Here is a 17,427-nt window from a genome sequence, read left to right as displayed (position 1 = left end):
TGTTTCCACATTTCTCTCTGTCCAAAAGCAGTGGACACTGAGTTTATAGCCAGAACCTTTCTACTTGAGAGGGTGTTATTTTTGGGTGTTAGCATAATGAAAATGGGAACAGTGCCACAGATCTGTTGGCATTTTAACAGTATTTTTGCTCAGGCATTAGCGTTTATAATAACTGTGGCCTGTGCCTTTTACCCTCAAGGCAAAATTTAGATAATTTTTCAACATGTATCATTTTCACTTATTTCTAAGCGTTTTTATTAGTGTATACTGTACAAAATAATGACATTTTCACAGAAGTATGTAAAGTGTTTTTATTATGTTCCTCCTATTATCCATACTTACTCCCCCTCTCCGCTCTTGCTGGTTCCCTTCCTATTTCCAAAATATTCCTTATTCTATGTTCATGTCTTTTTTTCCTGGAGTAAATTAATTATACAAAGGAGTTTCATTGTGATAGTTCCATACATTTATATAATACACTTTGATCAAATCCACCCCATTACTCTTTCTTAATACCACCCCCCGCCCCCACCGTAAAATGGTAAAAATCCAAGTGTTGCTTAGTGTGGTTATGGAGATAAGACTTATGGATGCACTCCAGATCAAGAGGTGATTTTAAAGTTTAACTTGGAGATTTGCAGAGAATAGAGAGCCCTTGATGTGCCCGGACAGTACAGGGTGAGGCCAGGAGCTCTGCCCTTCACACCGTGGCTTTGCCTCTTTGTAGCTGCACACCTCACCTGCTGCTCACTGCCTGATTGTCATGGAGGTGCTGACCAGGCTGAGCGCTCATGATCACATGAGAGGAGGTGTGGAAGGGGCCTGTGCAGCTCCTGCCTTAGCTAGGCCTTTCTCCCCGGCTTCCTTTTATGTTTCAGGTGGGAGATGCTCAGATCAAGGCTATGGAAACTGTCGGCATGACAGGGTCTGCTTATCATGATACCCAGTGAATAAAGCTTTTGAAGCAAAGAAGGACTTTCCTCCTTTTACCAGAGGATTTGTCAAAACAGGCATGAAAGTCATGAATTTTGAATAGATAAATAACAATCCTACCAGCGATTTAAAAAAAAAATCTACATGTAAAAATGGCCACGGGTTTCCAGTAAAACTGGTTAGGGGTAACATGAACATTTAAAACTGCAAATGAAGCCCTGTATTCTAAAATTTTTGCTTTTACTTTTCAAGTGTTCCTTACCGCTATTCTTTATAGACGGCTTCTGGAAGTAGGTCCTGGGTGGCCAGTTCTCTCCCTCCTCCCTTTCTCCTTGGCATTTCTTCCACATAAACACTTGGTCAAAGAGAAGGTAAAACTAGGTAACTGCAGTTTCCCAACTAGTTACCCTTTATGTAAGAAAATGGTTTTAAATCCATGATTATGTATTAGTGGAGATTTGGGTGTTTTGTTTATTTGTTTGTTTGGTTTTTGCTCTGACTTTAATGATGAACTACTGTCAGTTTTCTAAAATTGGAGATACAGAATTTGCACATTCCATAGTACAGATAAAATATATTTTCTGGCAAGCAGGTTCTAAGCCTGCCTGTTTACTGTTTAAATGCATGTTTTCTAATGTTAGAAAACCAGTTTTTTGAATTCACTGGTTCTGGCTTTTTTGTTAAGAGGGAGAGTGGAGGATTAAGGCAGATTAGGGTGTTGGGATGATATCTGACTGCTATCTATTCAAGTAAAATTCCTCCCAGCCTGGATGTCACTGTAGTGATATTAGCAAGTGTGAGTTTAGGGCTGGAGCACAGTTGAGGTGCCCATTGAGATAATGGATACATTGCTTCTTTTTTGAATCTGTACGTTGTGTGGTGCTGACACAGCTCAGTGTGTGAGGGCTTCTGGCGACACGGTATTGTCACTGCCTGTCAGAATTGACCCAGATATGGGTCAGATGTGTGTGGAGGACATCTGTCTCATCGAACTGTGCTCCTGATAGAGTTGATTACACCCGGGGCTGAAGAATCTGCTGCAGAGAGCACCATTGTAGAGTTGAATAAGGGTGAAAACCGCAGCGCCGGTGCTGTGTCCCAGATGCCATGCAGGATGCATCACGTTTTCCCTGGCGTGTAAAGGGGGCGTTATTTCCTTGGCGAACTGTGACCTTAAGTGGAGGACTTGTGCTCCCTGGATGAGACTCCTTCTGCTTTTAAAACAGGCCTGGTCTCCAGGGATGTTGAGAAGAAGAGGACGGAGCTCCTCCAGATGAAAGGCTGTGCCTGTTTTATGATAACAGTGCATTTTCAACATTCTGAAGTCAAGAGGCTCATATTTGGCATCTCTGGGTCTAGGGAGTGGTTGTCTTTTAATGGCTAGCGAGTTATTTCCACATATCAAGTGTACAAAGTATGTGAGTGAGGGTACCTTGGAGCCAGGACACACTCCACTTTTATTCATTTTATTACTATCCTAATATTAAAATTTGGGAGGTAGAGATTATGTTGACCTAACAGGGATAGGAGGTGGTGGTAATAGATATTTTCACCCTGGGAAGAAGTGACACACAAGGTTAGCCAAGAGTTGCTTGTGTTAAGCATGTCTGTGGTGGGGGAGAGTGGGACAACCTCAGGAATTTCCCTTACACTTTTCTCTGCCTTTTGCTTCTAGTCTTTACAACCTGGCTTCACTGGAATTGAGAGAGAATCTTCTTACCTATCTTCCTGAGTGAGTATCTGGGGAAAATAAGAGAGGATTCTGTAGCAAATAGGTTTAAATATTGTTTTTAAAAAGGACTACAGCCTTCTGTCATATGTTCTGTGCCTCTTGATACCCACCTTGGGAGATGCCCGCCTTCCCATGGTAGTCCTCGTGCAGTGTTTACTCCCGTCAACTCCAAATGAATCTACTCTGGGAAACTAGTCCCAGTGAGGAATATTACATTGCTCAGCATGTCCGAGTCTCCTCTGAGTGTTTTTTTTATTTCTGTTTGTCTGTTTTCTTTTTAAAATAGCTCTCTTACCCAACTACGGAGACTAGAAGAACTTGACTTGGGAAATAATGAGATATATAATTTGGTAAGTGTGAGTCAAAGAGAGATTTGAAGTTATCTTTGTCCTTGGTTATGATCACAAAATATTTCAAAGAGGTCTGCAGGGATGCTGGTGAAGCCACAGTACGTCCCCAGGTCTTAAAACCTGGGGCTGTGGGGGAATGGGCTTCAGTAAGAATTATGACTCAGCTATGGGAAGGGTCAGAGCTAGAGCTTTAGGTATAAATGGAAGTCACTGCCTAACTTGGGGAAAGTTTGAGGCACTTTAAGAAGGGGGGCCTTGATATTAGAAGAGTAACAACAAACATCTGCTATAGTAATTAATTAATTAGTTATTGGTGAAATTGGGGTCCCTGCCTGACTAATTGAGATGAGTTCTCATTAACTTTTTGCCTGGGGTGGCCTTGAATCTCCATCCTCCCAATCTCTGTCTCCCAAGTAGCTGAAATTATTCCAATTTTTACTAGATGATTTAAGATTCTTTGATTTTTTTTTTAATGGAAGACTGAGAATCGTATCTTTTTTACAATAACATTACTTCTTTTTGTTTTAGCCAGAATCAATTGGAGCCCTCCTACATCTGAAGGACCTCTGGTTGGATGGAAATCAACTGTCAGAATTACCTCAGGTGAGCAGGAATTTCACTGTACCTCCCCCAAACATCGAACAACAACAGTAAACTTTGAGTGCTCTCTGGGCTTCTGCATGGGATTTTCTAAAGAAGGATCTCAGAAGCCAAAAATATTGATTGAAAAAGCACATTTGGAAAAGCATGTTGCCCCAAGGAAACTGAAAACCTCACCTACCGTCTCTAGGAAGAGTGAATATATGCTTTAGTTTGTGAAGTCTGTATTTAGTTTATCCTTGCTGCCCACAAAGCATACTTCAAACCCAGGAGACCTGTAAATCACCAGGACCATGATTCTGATGGTACATGATGTACCAAATGCTTTAGGATCATTTTGACCACATCTGCCATGTCGTTGTTGAAGTAAAAGCAGTATAAAGAGCTTTTACTCCATATTTTCTTCCAATTGTCACTCACAGTTTAGCTGGCACATCATGGCGTTCATGTTTTTCCTACTGCTGCCAAGTGTGAGAACCGTGATGTACATGAAACGAGACTCCTGAGTGCTTGGTTACCTTCTGATGGAGTCCAACAGACTGGTCCCACTTTCTGACAGAGCAACTGAGAAACCTAAAAAAAAATCCCCGAATACAATGGGCATTTCTTCCTGTTATTTTGTTTTTCTCTGACTAATGCTTTTATCCTTTGGGGTGTCTTGTAGGAGTGTTTATAGACTCAATGTATCTTTCATGGTGTGAGTTTTAAAGGAGTTCAGGTTCTGCCCTGCTTGGCTTATGGCCCACTTCTGATGGGCTATAGGCTGTGGTGGGCAATGGCAGACCAAGGCAAGGAAGTCTGACACCAGAAGGAAGTGCTCAAGTGAATTTCAGTTGTTGCAGTTATAGCACTGAAGTTACTATGATGTCACTTAATGACTAGCAGAACTAAGAAACTGATTCATTAAGGCTGATTTCTGAAGTCTTGGCTGTAATTGGAAAAGGAAGACAGATTCGCACCTAGTGTGGGTATGGTTTGACTAATACTGAGATTTCACATTTCTCTAGGAAAAGTGTGGGAAATCCTGATTGACAGAATGCTTGTTACTCTGGGCATCAAAGGATGGGGAAGAAATACCATGGTGTAGTGAAACGTCAGCTGTGGAGCACAGCAGGGCAGAGCATTTGGATGTGCAGATGTGTGAGGTGTGGCCTTCCAAACACAGAGGCACTGCAGCTCGGTGCATCATGCTGTATGATTATTGAAAAGTCTGTTCACCCCAGGGTATAAACTTGCCTTAAACCAGGACTAAACATACCTTAAAGTCTCAGAATTATCTTCTTGTTTTCATTGATGATAGAAAGAAGAGGATACAAAGATGTTGTTAAGAGGAATTAATGGAAACTGGAGTGACTGTGGGAGTCTAGTCTGAAATTAGCAGAAATACAGTCTGGTGTCCTAAGACAGGAAATACAGGGGAGTGTGCCGAGACTTACATTAAACAGGAAGTAAGCTGGAAAGAGCAGATCAGACAAGATCAAGTGTAGACTGAGGAATTTGTACTTAGGTAGACATCCGGGAACCACTATTTGTTTTTTGAATAGAAGGCTGATACAATTATGTGACTAGACTAGCAAGGTTTTCAGAGAGGAAATTAAGCAGTACAGTTTGTAGACTGGACCAGGAAAGGAGAAGTCAAGTCTGAAATGCAACTGGCAGAGCTAATAGTCAAAAGGGTAATGAGAGTAGGAATTTAATATAGGGTAATAGGTATGGAAAAGTGGAGGCAGTAATAAGAGAGAAAATGTGAATTTGGGGAGCGAAAAGCAAGGAACTCTTAAATAGAGCTGGTAGAATCACTCAAGTACTGGTTGAATCACTCAAGTTGCTGGTCCTGGATAGATTTTTTTTTTTTTTTTTTACATTAAAAGTGGTGTGCTTCCCTTTTCTTTTGTTGAAGATAATTAATGGGTTTGTGTGCTCCAGTTTTGCTGGGCAGCAGTTGAGTTGATGTTTGTGTCAACAAGTACCACCTTGGATGGAAGGAAAGCTAAAGTAGATGGTTTCTTACCAGAGAAAACCCCAGGGTCCCCCTGAAGTGTAAGCTGCTTATTAGTGAAAGATTATACACACAGACAATTAATTGGGTTTTATCCTTCTCCCCATCCCCACCCCCCAAGTCTGTGACAGTCATCTGTTTTCTCTCGGTGCTGTATCTTCATCTGTTGAGAGTGACTCTTTGCTTGTCTGAGGTGGATGGCTTGAATCCCTCGTAGGTCCATGTCTGTTCTTCACACAACTTCTCAGTTTCATTGGAGGAAGGGCTAGAAATTTATGCCTTTCTTCACATTTGGATATCTGTTAAAACAAACATCCTGAGAACCTCAGGATTTGATTGTGAAAAATCATTGTAACAAACACCTCTGCACTGTGATAGTTTCAAGCATGAGTTTCTCTGTTCCGTTGATAGGAAATAGGAAATCTGAAGAACCTGTTGTGCTTAGATGTCTCTGAAAACAGGCTAGAAAGACTTCCTGAAGAAATCAGTGGCCTGACTTCTTTAACGGATTTAGTGATTTCCCAGAACTTACTGGAGACCATCCCAGAGGGCATCGGTAAGTGTGGAAAAGCACTAGCTGCAAAGGTTCCCCCTGCTGTTGTCTTAAGCATTGGGAGCCTCATGCTGTTACTGTCAGGGTCTGGGAATGTCACTCCTGAAAGACTCCTTGTTGCTTGTTTTTAAAGAAGGGATAAGAAAGAATATTGAATATATTTAATCTCCTCTACACTGCAAGTATTTCTGCCATCCTGGCTTGGTAGTAACAACAAGCATTTTTACTTTTACCTGTTGACTCATTTACTTTATCCGTGTCTTGTCTCAGTGGTTTCAGTAGGGATTAGCCTAGATAATAGAGTGAGTTTAAGGCATATGAGCAATCAGTGAAACATTCCTAATTCAGCATCCTAAACAGTTTAGGAGAAAGCAACTTGGACCTAATTGCATGACCTAGGGAAGGTGCTCTTAAAGGGAGGAGTGGTATGATTGAGTGGAGCCTTTTGTAGTATGCTGGGAGCAGTCTTTTAACCATTTTATGCTGTTTCCTTTAAAAATAGTCAGTCCAGACATTTCCTTTTACTATAAAGGAACTCAGTCCAGTGTGAGAAATCAAACACAGAGAAGGTATAAACAGACATAAACTGGTATCACCACCACAGCAAAGCCACTTAGAACTTAAAAGAAATTGTATTTAACCATTGAATTGTCATAGGATTCCTGTCTTTGAGTTTTACTGAAAACATCAAAGGAAGTTTTTGTTGGATACTCAGTAGTTGGAGAATCTGGGGAACAGAGGACTACTTTCTATATTTGGTCAAGATGGAAATAGTAACTGATAACAGTAGGAATACGGGCATTGCATTTTGGAGTAGCTGAAACTGAGGAGGGGGAGGCTCCAGGAGAGGCTGCAGAACTTATTTCTGGGAATATGGCTAAGGAGACTCTTCCGTTAAGGTTCATTGTACCCGGCATATAAGTAGAGAATGCTTATATGTCTCCTGATGGAGAGGGCAGGTGAAACCCTCCAGGGACGGTGTAAGTAGGCTATGGATTGTGCCAGACACGGAGCTTAAGAATCACTTAATTCTCCTGCTTTGCCTGTGACTGCACACAAAGCAAGATGGTTCTTTCAGCATTCCCTTTCTTCAGCTTCATGTCTTTGTGCCATGGCTCTTGCTAAATGAAGGCACCTGTTGTATAGACCCAGGACCTGACTTAAGTTGAAAGCAAGAATATGAATGATTTCGGGGTTTCTCCTTTCTTAGGGGGAACCCTGAGGAAGCTGTGGCCACACAAGTTCTTTGTCCTCATGGCTTGTAGACATCACTTTGTGAGTCAAGTCTTTCTGCCCAGAGTAAAGTAGATTTAGTCCTTAATATCACTCTCAAGAGACTGTCTTGTTCTGCACATGTAGAAATATATCACTGACTCATTTTCACTTCTAGCTGATTTTATAAATTACATTATATTGCTTTTAGTTAGGATTTCTCTTGGGGTAGGATGGAAGATCCTTTCCATACATGAAACAACTCCTCTTAAAGATGCATCAAGAGCCAGCTGTTTATTCTTTAATTTTTCTGACTTTGATAAGGGATTTTTAGATAGTGCCTTTTTAAATGATTTGTCTCTAATTACTGACTGTTTTTTGATATTCTGAACAAATTATTCTAACTCTCAACCTTTAGTAATCTAAATAACCGTGATGTAGTTTCATAGTGTGAAAAGCTGTGTGACAGGGGGAAAATAAGTAGCTATTTAAAACAAAAAAAGACCAGTCAATAAGAAATACCAAGTGGTGATTAGGAAAACAATTGTAACTAATGAGTTTAAATACAATTTTGCAGGAAAACTAAAGAAACTGTCAATCCTGAAGGTGGATCAGAACAGACTCTCACAGTTGCCTGAAGCAGTCGGGGATTGTGAAAGTCTCACGGAGTTAGTTCTTACAGAAAATCGGCTCCTGGTGAGTGTGGTTTGCACAGTATGATGAAGTTTCATTAGTGTAGATGCTCCTGACAATGTGAGTGGACTAAATGGAAATTTCCTCATGTTGCATCTCAAAAAGCAGCTTTGAAAATAATTCCTCATCAACTTTTAGCCTGTTTTATGCAAAGAAAGCGTTTAGGCTCCCCTGTGAAGTTTGTGCCCTAGTGTGGTACTTGCCATCTAGGGCTGAACTGACACCTCACAGAGTCCCTGGTGAGGTGTGGGGTAAATCACTGCTGATAGACATTGATGTCTCTTGCCGGCATGTCCAGAGACCACCAGTGAAACATAGTTCAAGGACTCCTCTGACTTCTCTCCTGAATTCTTTTGAGCAAACAGGGAGAAGAAATGGTGGTTTGGCAGGGAAATCCCTGGTTGGATTGGGACTCAGGAATGAACTTATAGGGAAGCCAGAAAATGGTATCTGATAAGCTTTGATTAGGGCTGCTGCTAACTTCAACCTAAAAATGGGGAGAGGGGCAGTAGTGGCTGCAAGGGTCCCACACTTAGAACCAGCTTCTTCTGCCTACCAAGGACAAAGGCAGTGCATGTTCCACCTGGCAAAAGTGGGTTAGTGTGCTGACAGAGCTCAGTTGTCTTCTCCCTTCCTGCTTCTTTCTGTCCCTCATCCCACCATCTGTTGACACTCATCCTTTTGCTCACCTCAGTTGCCTTGTAGCCACCATCTTTTCTTCAGTTTACTTACTCCACTTTTCTTTTCTTTTCCTTTTGACTTTCTTTCTTCCATCTTCACTGTTCTTTTTACTCTGTTCTTTTTCTCCCCCTCTTCTCCCTTTTTCTCCTATATTAAGTAAAATGAGCAGTGCTCTTCATGTGTAAAGAGCAGAAAAAGATAGTAAGAGAAGAATGAGGACTTAGACTTGGTGCAGGAACTCAGTAACATCCTTCCTCAGGTTGTTCAAATTACCATCCTCTGACAGGTGTGGTGGAAGTTATGAAATCCTCTTGTCCTTGTGAGTAGTTTTAGGCTTATAAAGGGTAATCATTACAATCATAACGAAATATTCACCCCAGGTTCCATTGGAGTGTCAAAGACTTCATGTAAGCCGAACCTATTCCTGTGGGGTCTGCTCATCTTTCTCCATTCCGGCACAGTTCCCTTTCCTCCCCTGGCCTCACAGCACTGCTGCGTGTGCGGACTCCCTGCCACAGCACTGTGACTTCTACAGTCATTGAAGCCGTGGTCACAGTGTCGATCTTGAAGGGCAGGCAGGGCGGGGATGAATCTTGGAGATGCCAGATCTCACTTTTTTGAGTTGAAAAACATTCAGTTCCTCTTTATCAGGTGTGTCCCTGTTTCTAGCTGTCTCCCTTTGATCTAATTTCTTTGAAACATCATATCATGCTTACAAAAACTCAGAATCTTTCATTCTACTTTCCCCATGTGATCATTAAAAGTATCTGATCTTCAGGAAAAACTTGCTTCTCTTGCTGGATATTCACTGAGTCCTGGCAAATACCATTTTTTGTTTTCAGCTGTGTTAAAAATACATGGTAAATTAATAATAAAATGTTATTTTAACAGACTTTGCCTAGGAGCATTGGAAAACTGAAGAAGTTGAGCAACTTGAATGCAGACAGAAATAAATTAGTGTCTTTACCAAAAGAGGTATGTGCTGTTACAGAAGTAATATGATAATTGTGAAGAAATAATAATAACACACACATTGTTTTTCAATGTTTACAAAACTTACTTGGTGATTGTTAAAGGTATTAGCATAAAGCTGGTTCAAGGAACAATATCAAAGAATGATCATCAGTCACATGATGAAGAATTGGGAAAGGTGAATTGGTAAGATTTTAAACAAGAGAGAGGGAGAGATTGGTATTTTGGGTTTCCCATACAGAGAATGGTGACACCGTTGACAGAAATGAGTAACTTGGGAGTTTGACAGAGGAAGTAAGTGACTTTTGGTTTGAGTGTTGAATTTAATGTGAAGTCAAACTCTGTTCCATAAGCCACTGTGATGATAAGTAAGGATCTTGATGCAGCCCTGTTTCTGGGCAGAGATTTCCAGTAGGCTGTGTTTATGTCTGGGAAAAGAGTGAATAAACCCTTCATAAAGGCGTCACAGAAAGAAAGGCCAATGGGAGACTACAGCAAGCAGCAGCTCCTAGGATTTTTTTCTTCTTGTCTGTACTCCAAGTAGGAGAAAAGAGATAATCACCATCCATGTGGAGAGGATATGTGGACTGAGATGACATTTGAATTCTATCAAAGGAGTTGGAACACTAGCAGCTCAGAGGGAGCCCAGAGTAGATCAAAGAAAGGTGTCTAGTGCCTTGTTGAAGAAGGTTTACTTTCTACTGGGAACTCAGAGAGCTTGATGGGAAAAGAGCCATTGATTTTTTTTTTTTTTTTTAGCAATATAGCCTAAAACTTAAGTATAAGCTCCTCTCTTCTACATCAGCTGAGCTGTTGATGAGGCTTCTCCTTTGCTGGGTACCACATAAGAGGGCTTTTCCTTATGTGATGTGTTCGCTGGCCAGGTCCAGTTGTCTTCATATTTCTCTGTTTTGACCCTTTCCAACATCTATCTTGGAAGTATTTCAAAGCTGTCTCCAACCAGCCAGAACTGAAGGCCACTTTCTTCCCTAGAGCTACTTCTCAGGGTGCAATGAGCTTGGCCTGACTTCCTGCTTTTTTTCTTCATCTTGGTTTTCTGATCACAGTGCCCAGTCTTCTCTGGGTAAGACAGTCAGCATTCCTCAGTAGAAGCAAGAGAATATTGATTGTAAATGTGACACATTTCTCATCTGACACATCTTTAATATGAGCACTGGCGTCTAAATAAAACTGTCTCCAGCAGAAGGAGTTAAGTCTGTATCTCAGCCAAACTGGGTCACAACTAAGATTCTGCTGATCAAAACATTTTGGTTCTACTCTCTAAGTGAAAAACTAAAACACAGCTGACCCTCTGAACACTAATTTTAATCTTGCTGAATAACCCTTGTTGACTGGGAATGGATTAGACACACAAAGGCAGCATGGAAGTAGAAAAGACTATTTACCTTCTTCCTCGATGCCGTGTACTACACTACGTGATTTTGAGTCTGCTGACTTACTGGGTCCTCACAATAGTCTTTGAAGTCATGATGATTTCCTCATTTTACAGACAAGGAAGCTGAGGCCTGCAAGTCTTTTTCCCAGGGCTCATATAGCCAGGAGTTGATGGAGTCAGGCTCCAAAGATGAGCCTTCCAGTTTCCAGTCTACTGCTCGGTGACTGGCTAACAAAAACAGGGCAACTCAGGTAACTCATGTTTGGCCCGGCCTTTTTATCTGTGTGACCTAGAGGTAGGGCAAGACCTTGATTAAGTAAAGAAAGGTCTAATTACCTTTAGTATGGACACTTCAGAAAATTATTGCAGCCTAGAAGTATTTTCAAGACAAATGCTGGAGGGAACACATTTTTATTATAAATTTTGCAGGGGGTGATTCATAGTGACAATTCTGATTAGAATTGCACTGTGCTTTATTTACATTGCCTCATTGTCTCTCCCCTTCAGCTCCCTCCCCACCCCACTTAAAGCAATTGTAGGTAGTTTCTTGGATCTGTTTCATACAGGTATATGAAGTCCATCTGCCATACACTGTCACCTTAATCTCCTTCCTTCACCCTCCCCCTTCCTACTAGTACCCTCCCCCCCACACTATGCCTATTTTACAGTCCTGGTTTTCATTATTAATATTTAAGAGAACACTTTTAAGATTAATGTTAGTCCCTGGTAAGTTTCACCACCGCCCCCCACCTCCCCAGCTTCTGTAGATCTCCCTTGGATTCCGTCTTTAACAGGTACATGTTCTAGACAAGAATTTGGGAATTCATTATGGAACAGCCACCATCAACTCAGCATGAGTCCTCTTTTTCAGTTTTAAGGATGAAACCCACACTCAGTGTTTCTGATTATAGAGGGTTATACCTAATACCTGCTGTGTGTCTGCTTAAATTTACCAAGACAGTTTTTATGAAGTGAAAATGCTGCAAAAACATTTCTAGCTTTAAAGCATTTTAGCTATCTCATTTTGTCCACTTTTCTGGGAAATTATGATTTGTTTCCTGGCAGCCAGAGTTTTATAAGGGAATGAAGTCAGTACTTTTGTTCTTCAGCCTTCTGATAAAAGCAGAGAGTGATTTTGATTTTTTTAGGAATGGGATCTTTTCTAACATCTTCAGTCCTACTCACACACACTCAGCTCCCCGGGTAGGAAACTTGCTGAGTGCATGCCCCAGGTTCTGCTGTGGGTCCTGGTTGGTACCCGGTGAAAATGGTTGGAGTGCTTGTCCCCTGACCATCTTGGCTGAGCAGCTAACCCCCATGTGCCTCCTGACCTCACATTGTGTCACACTGGCCTGGCAGCACCATCGTGTTGTGCGTCTGCAGTGAGTGTAATGGGCCTGTGACCGTGCATGTGAGAGAGAGAGTGTGGGTGCATGTGTGCCCACTGGCTCTGCCTCCACCTCCATGCTTCATACCATGTTATCAAATTCTGCAGTTTTCTGATTGTATTCTTTCCTTTCAAAAATGTGTTACTTTCTCTCAAACGATTAAGTCGCATACCTGACATACCTTAACTGAAACGCTAATCAATTCGATTTATATGCTCAAATCCAAATTGTATTCATTGTTGTTGGTTTGATGTGCTGTGTAGTTCTTCCTATACTTTGTCTTTTTTGGTTTTTTTACTTTGATAGTATTTATATTGGCAGTTTTATGGCTCCAGTCCTTAGTCTGTAGTGTATTTTTCCCAAGTGATTGAAAGGAAAATGTTTGTATCGTGTGGGTCACAGCTATATACTTTGTTTGTGTTTCATGGTGTTATTTGTAGTAAACATTTGCAAATCAATGAATGTCTCTTGTTTTCTTAATTGTGAGCTGCTTGGAAATTTAGAAAAGTCAGGTAAACTTGTTATCTTGTAAGTATCATTCAGATCACAGTTGCATCTCTCACTTCTACTTTGCTTCTTGAATGCATGAAGGTTCAAATTAGCTGACTGCTTTGTGTGTTTTCGTTGTCAAATATTGGGCATTTAGTCTAATTTTTTTAAATGACTGCATGGCCTGGAACCCTATATTGTTACGTGTTTTTTAAGTTTGTTCAGATTGTTCGCTCTCAGAAGAATGCTTTTCCATAAATTACATTTTGTGTTATGTAGAGAAAGCCTACCTTGGCATCTCATCTATCTCCACTGAATTGCATTTTGCAGACACCACCCTGGCTCCAAGGGCTGCACATGGCATGCTTCGGATTTTTCAAGCCACTTATTTGTGTCCTTCATTTCTCATCCTGTTGCTTAAGTATTTATGCTTCTGGGAAAGAGGAGGTCCCTTAAAAACTCATGTTTTTGGTGGAGGGAAGAGTTAAGGGAAAGTGACTGTGTACTGTATGATTTGTGCACAGGCATGGAGTTTGTGTGTGTATGATCAATTGTGGGTGTGATGAATGAGAGAAGTAGCTCCAGAATATTCCCCAAAGTTTGCCTTCAAACAGCCTGGATAAAGAATTTCTTGCTGAATGAAATTGAAGATATGTACGAGATTAGAGTCCATCTTTTTTGTCTACATTGAGTCAAAATGAAAGTGACCCTATTCATACGTATTCAGTCAGATGAGAAAAGGTAGAATTTGCAGATCAAAGCTATTTTTAAAAAAAAAAATCAGGCAACCTGTAAATGTTAGTTTGATGTTTAGAAATGTCTGTGGTGATGAGTGTTTATTTTGTGGACAGTGTTCACTGCCCTTTTATTATACTTTGAAATTGCTTTAGTTTGTTTCCATTTCATTCTAAAATGAGTTACTGATAAGAAGAAGTCATGTAAAATCTAAGAATATTAGAATAAAATACAGTTGATCATCATATTTCAAGATGGAGAAGGCATTCCTAAACTTGAAAGAGGAAATAAGTCATAAAAGAAACAATTGATGGGTTTGTCTACCTGAAAGTGACTTCTGATCTACAAGAAAGTAAAGACAACCTGGAGGGAGGAAGACATTTACATTCTCAAAGGAAGGATATTGTTCTTTAAGTCTATTAAGAATTCATTCACATCACTGAGAAAAAAGATACACCTACTACAGAAAAGTAGACAAAACCAAAAACAAGTAAGAAGAAAAAAATAGAAATGGCTCTTAATGTGAAACAATCAGTAGTCACAAAAATGCAGAAATATTTTTAACCTCTCAGAATGTCAAGATTTTAAATATAATACCAACTGTTGACAGATATGCAGGGAAGTAGATATTACCTATCATGGTATAAATTAGTAGGCCCCTCTGGAAGGGAACATGGTATTATTAAACTTTAACCCTTTTTTCAGTTCCACTTCTAGGAATTTATCCCAAGAAAATATCCATGGTCACATACTAAAAATGCACAAGAACACTTCTTACCTTTTATAAGAGCAGCTAATATGTTTCAGGCGCCATGCCAGCCACGTACACTGAGCCACACGTGTATACAGGCAGTGACCGTGTGCCAGTCTCTGTGTCGAGTGCTTTCATGTTTATTCTTGTCTGATTTTCACAACAGTTACTCGAGGTATAGGCAAATCATTGTCAGCATCCAACAAAGATTATGAAATTAAGACTGAGAGAAGTTAAGTAACTCGTCCACACTCACACAACAAAGAAGTGGCAGAACTAACCAGCACCATCGAACACAGGCAATTTGTTAAATAATCTGTTACACAGCCACAGAAGGACATAACTGTGTGGTCAGTACAGTTCCCTTTAGAAATATAAAGACACGAGAACATGTTCTTGATGACATATGAGCTAAAGGCCATAGCATGGTCCTAATTTTGTTAATGCATGTATGCATAATCACGAATGCATGTTGGCAATTCTGGAAGGTTGTACTTCAAAATGTAAACTGATCGTCTCTCTGTGGTAGGATTTTTTTCATTGAGCTTTCCTGCGTATTTGTGGTTTTTGTCAGCTGGCATAAGCTATTTGATAATAATCAGAAAAAAGAATGCCAAAGCTGTTAGTGGATATTTTTATGTCAGTGGCCCGATAATTCAGGGCATCTCAAAGCCAGTGATTTCCAAAATATTTATGAAGGAAGGAACATTTGAATGATACACCATAGGGGATGATGGGATACTAACATTGTGCATCCTGTTATTTCTGGTCAGCTTCCATCTTGGCCAGAGTTTGCTTTTTGGCCAATTAAATGTGGGTTCCATTCTGCTACAAATCTTGGAAGGAGGATGCTGAAAGAAAACTCTTTTCCACATAGGGAAGGCCTTTGCAAAGTGGAAAACAAGTAGACAAGGGTGACTCTTTCTTTGATGGACTTTTTCTTTGAGTCATTGACTCTGTCTGGATATCTCCTCCATGAAAATATCACCTGCAGGCACTAAGTGTTTTTTTTTTTAACCTGGTAAAAGTTGGCCTGTGTCAAGGCTTGCTCGGTGGCCTGCAGGTCCTGCTCCTGGAGGTAGATTAGATCAGTGCCAAACAGGTGAGGAAGAATGGTATCATTTTGAGTTAACAGAGTCAGAAAACAGCTAAGCAAGCATTCTCAGCTACATTTTATAATTCTCAGAGAATTCAAGTCCAGCCCCTTGTATTCTGGGAAGGTGCTATTATGTGGTTTAAGGGAAGTTTAAAAATATCAGCTTCCTACATAACTGGTAATAAGTTATTTAAACAGGGACTCTGCTTCCCAGAATTTGTGAGTGCCACGGACATTTTATCCTGGGGACCAACAAGGAGCCTTCAGTATTCTGACTCACCTGACCCCAGAAGAGAAAGTAAAAATACATCTGAGTATATGTGTAATACAATACTTAGCTCATGTCAATCTTTCACTGATTTTCATACAGAGTGGCACTAGGATACGCTGTTGGGAAGACAGTTTTCAAGGTATTTCGGTGAGCTCAGCAAAGAGATGACCTAGCAGCAGCATGGTTCTAGGGACATAGTAGGTACCCAGGTGTTGATCAGGACTTTCGTTATTGGAAAAATAATAGCTACCACATTTATTTGGCAGTGACAACAGGCTGGGTTCTGTGATAGGCACTAAATTATATATGTGGTTTAATTTAATTCTTATTGTTAGTTTTGGTTAAAGTAATATATCCAAACCCACAAAACATATGGCTGAGCCTACATTCTCTTGTCTGTGTGATCTCAGAGAATGCTGCTCCCACCGTTCACCACATTCCCCTCTGAAGAATAGAATGAGCTCTTGTCTTCTGAGTTATTGTTTTGACTACTTAATAACTTTTTATGAAAACCAAAGGCTTGTGCCATGCCTTCCTGGCTGAGTTGGAAGGAGCCTGTGTCTGTGTGAGTGTCTGCCTGGGACAGCATGTGCTTTGTGGGTGATAAAGACGTCCCCAGCATACTCTGCAGCAGTGTTTGCTCTTTGTTGGCTTGTTTTCCAAACAGCATAGACAATAGAGATCAGGAGGTCACACTGGCTGCTCTGACAACCCAGAGAGCCTAAGAGGCTCTTAAACACACAATCACTTTCCACCCCTTGACATCTCAAATGGGTGTGAGACTAGAGTGGGAGAGGAAAAGGGGAGTGGAATTAGACTATAAGCACAGTAGATAGCTCACACACTCCAATGGAAATTACACTGTTTCCTTCCCAAATACCTAAGGGTTATTTAGAGCCTACTTTATTTTTTTATTATGAAATATATGAGCTATGCATAGGATGCAAATTAAAAAATGCTCATTTAGTGTAGCTGTAGGATCCAAACAGATACCTTACAGGTGACTGGGACAGTAGACAGCTCTAAGCCAAGACTCCCAGCCCTGAATCCCCGTGCAGCCTCAGCTCTGTATGCCTTCCAGAGGTTTCCGGCTCTGGGTTGATGGTGATCATGTGAATAACTGGTCTTTTCGGTTTTGCCTGCTTCAGGTACAGATAAAACCTATCTCTTCAGAGCTAGGTAGGGATGACCAGGGCAAGGAGTCTCCACCCTCAGCCAGGGGCTGACCTGGAAGATCTCACTCTAGGCAGGAGTGTCCACACTGGACATCCTGTACAGACGTCATGCAGATGCCTGTCTACTCGGTGGGGTGAGCAGGGGTGCCCCACGGGAGCCTCAGGAATTCCATATCAGGACTGCCTAAGCTTCTCAGAGAATCTAGTGCTGTCAGTCCTCAGAAAGATTGGGGCTTTGATTCCTTTCCTTCCCTCATATTCCTGGGCATGTGATAGAACTGGTGAGTTCAGTGGAGAGAAGAAACACCAAACTCCCAAAGGTTCCAATACAGGATGCTGTATTGGGCTCTACATTCATGCAGCGTAAGAGAGCCTCCCGTTGTGGTTGTTGCTACAATGCA

General features: G+C 41.0%; 1 protein-coding gene across 2 annotated transcripts in view; it reads left to right on the top strand.

The window, feature by feature from the left end:
• Positions 1–17,427, top strand: part of Lrrc1 (leucine rich repeat containing 1) — a 129,680-nt gene that overhangs the window by 98,645 nt on the left and 13,608 nt on the right. For both annotated transcript variants that reach the window (XM_020155398.2, XM_074081917.1), the window contains exons 5-10: positions 2,609–2,665; positions 2,952–3,015; positions 3,544–3,618; positions 6,026–6,170; positions 7,957–8,075; positions 9,645–9,728. In XM_020155398.2, the coding sequence (XP_020010987.1) occupies positions 2,609–2,665; positions 2,952–3,015; positions 3,544–3,618; positions 6,026–6,170; positions 7,957–8,075; positions 9,645–9,728 (544 nt within the window). The remainder of the gene's footprint in view (positions 1–2,608; positions 2,666–2,951; positions 3,016–3,543; positions 3,619–6,025; positions 6,171–7,956; positions 8,076–9,644; positions 9,729–17,427) is intronic.

The sequence above is a fragment of the Castor canadensis genome, chromosome 8, assembly GCF_047511655.1.
Source record: "Castor canadensis chromosome 8, mCasCan1.hap1v2, whole genome shotgun sequence".
Lineage (NCBI taxonomy): Eukaryota > Metazoa > Chordata > Mammalia > Rodentia > Castoridae > Castor > Castor canadensis.
This window is presented reverse-complemented; position numbering and strand designations above follow the sequence as displayed.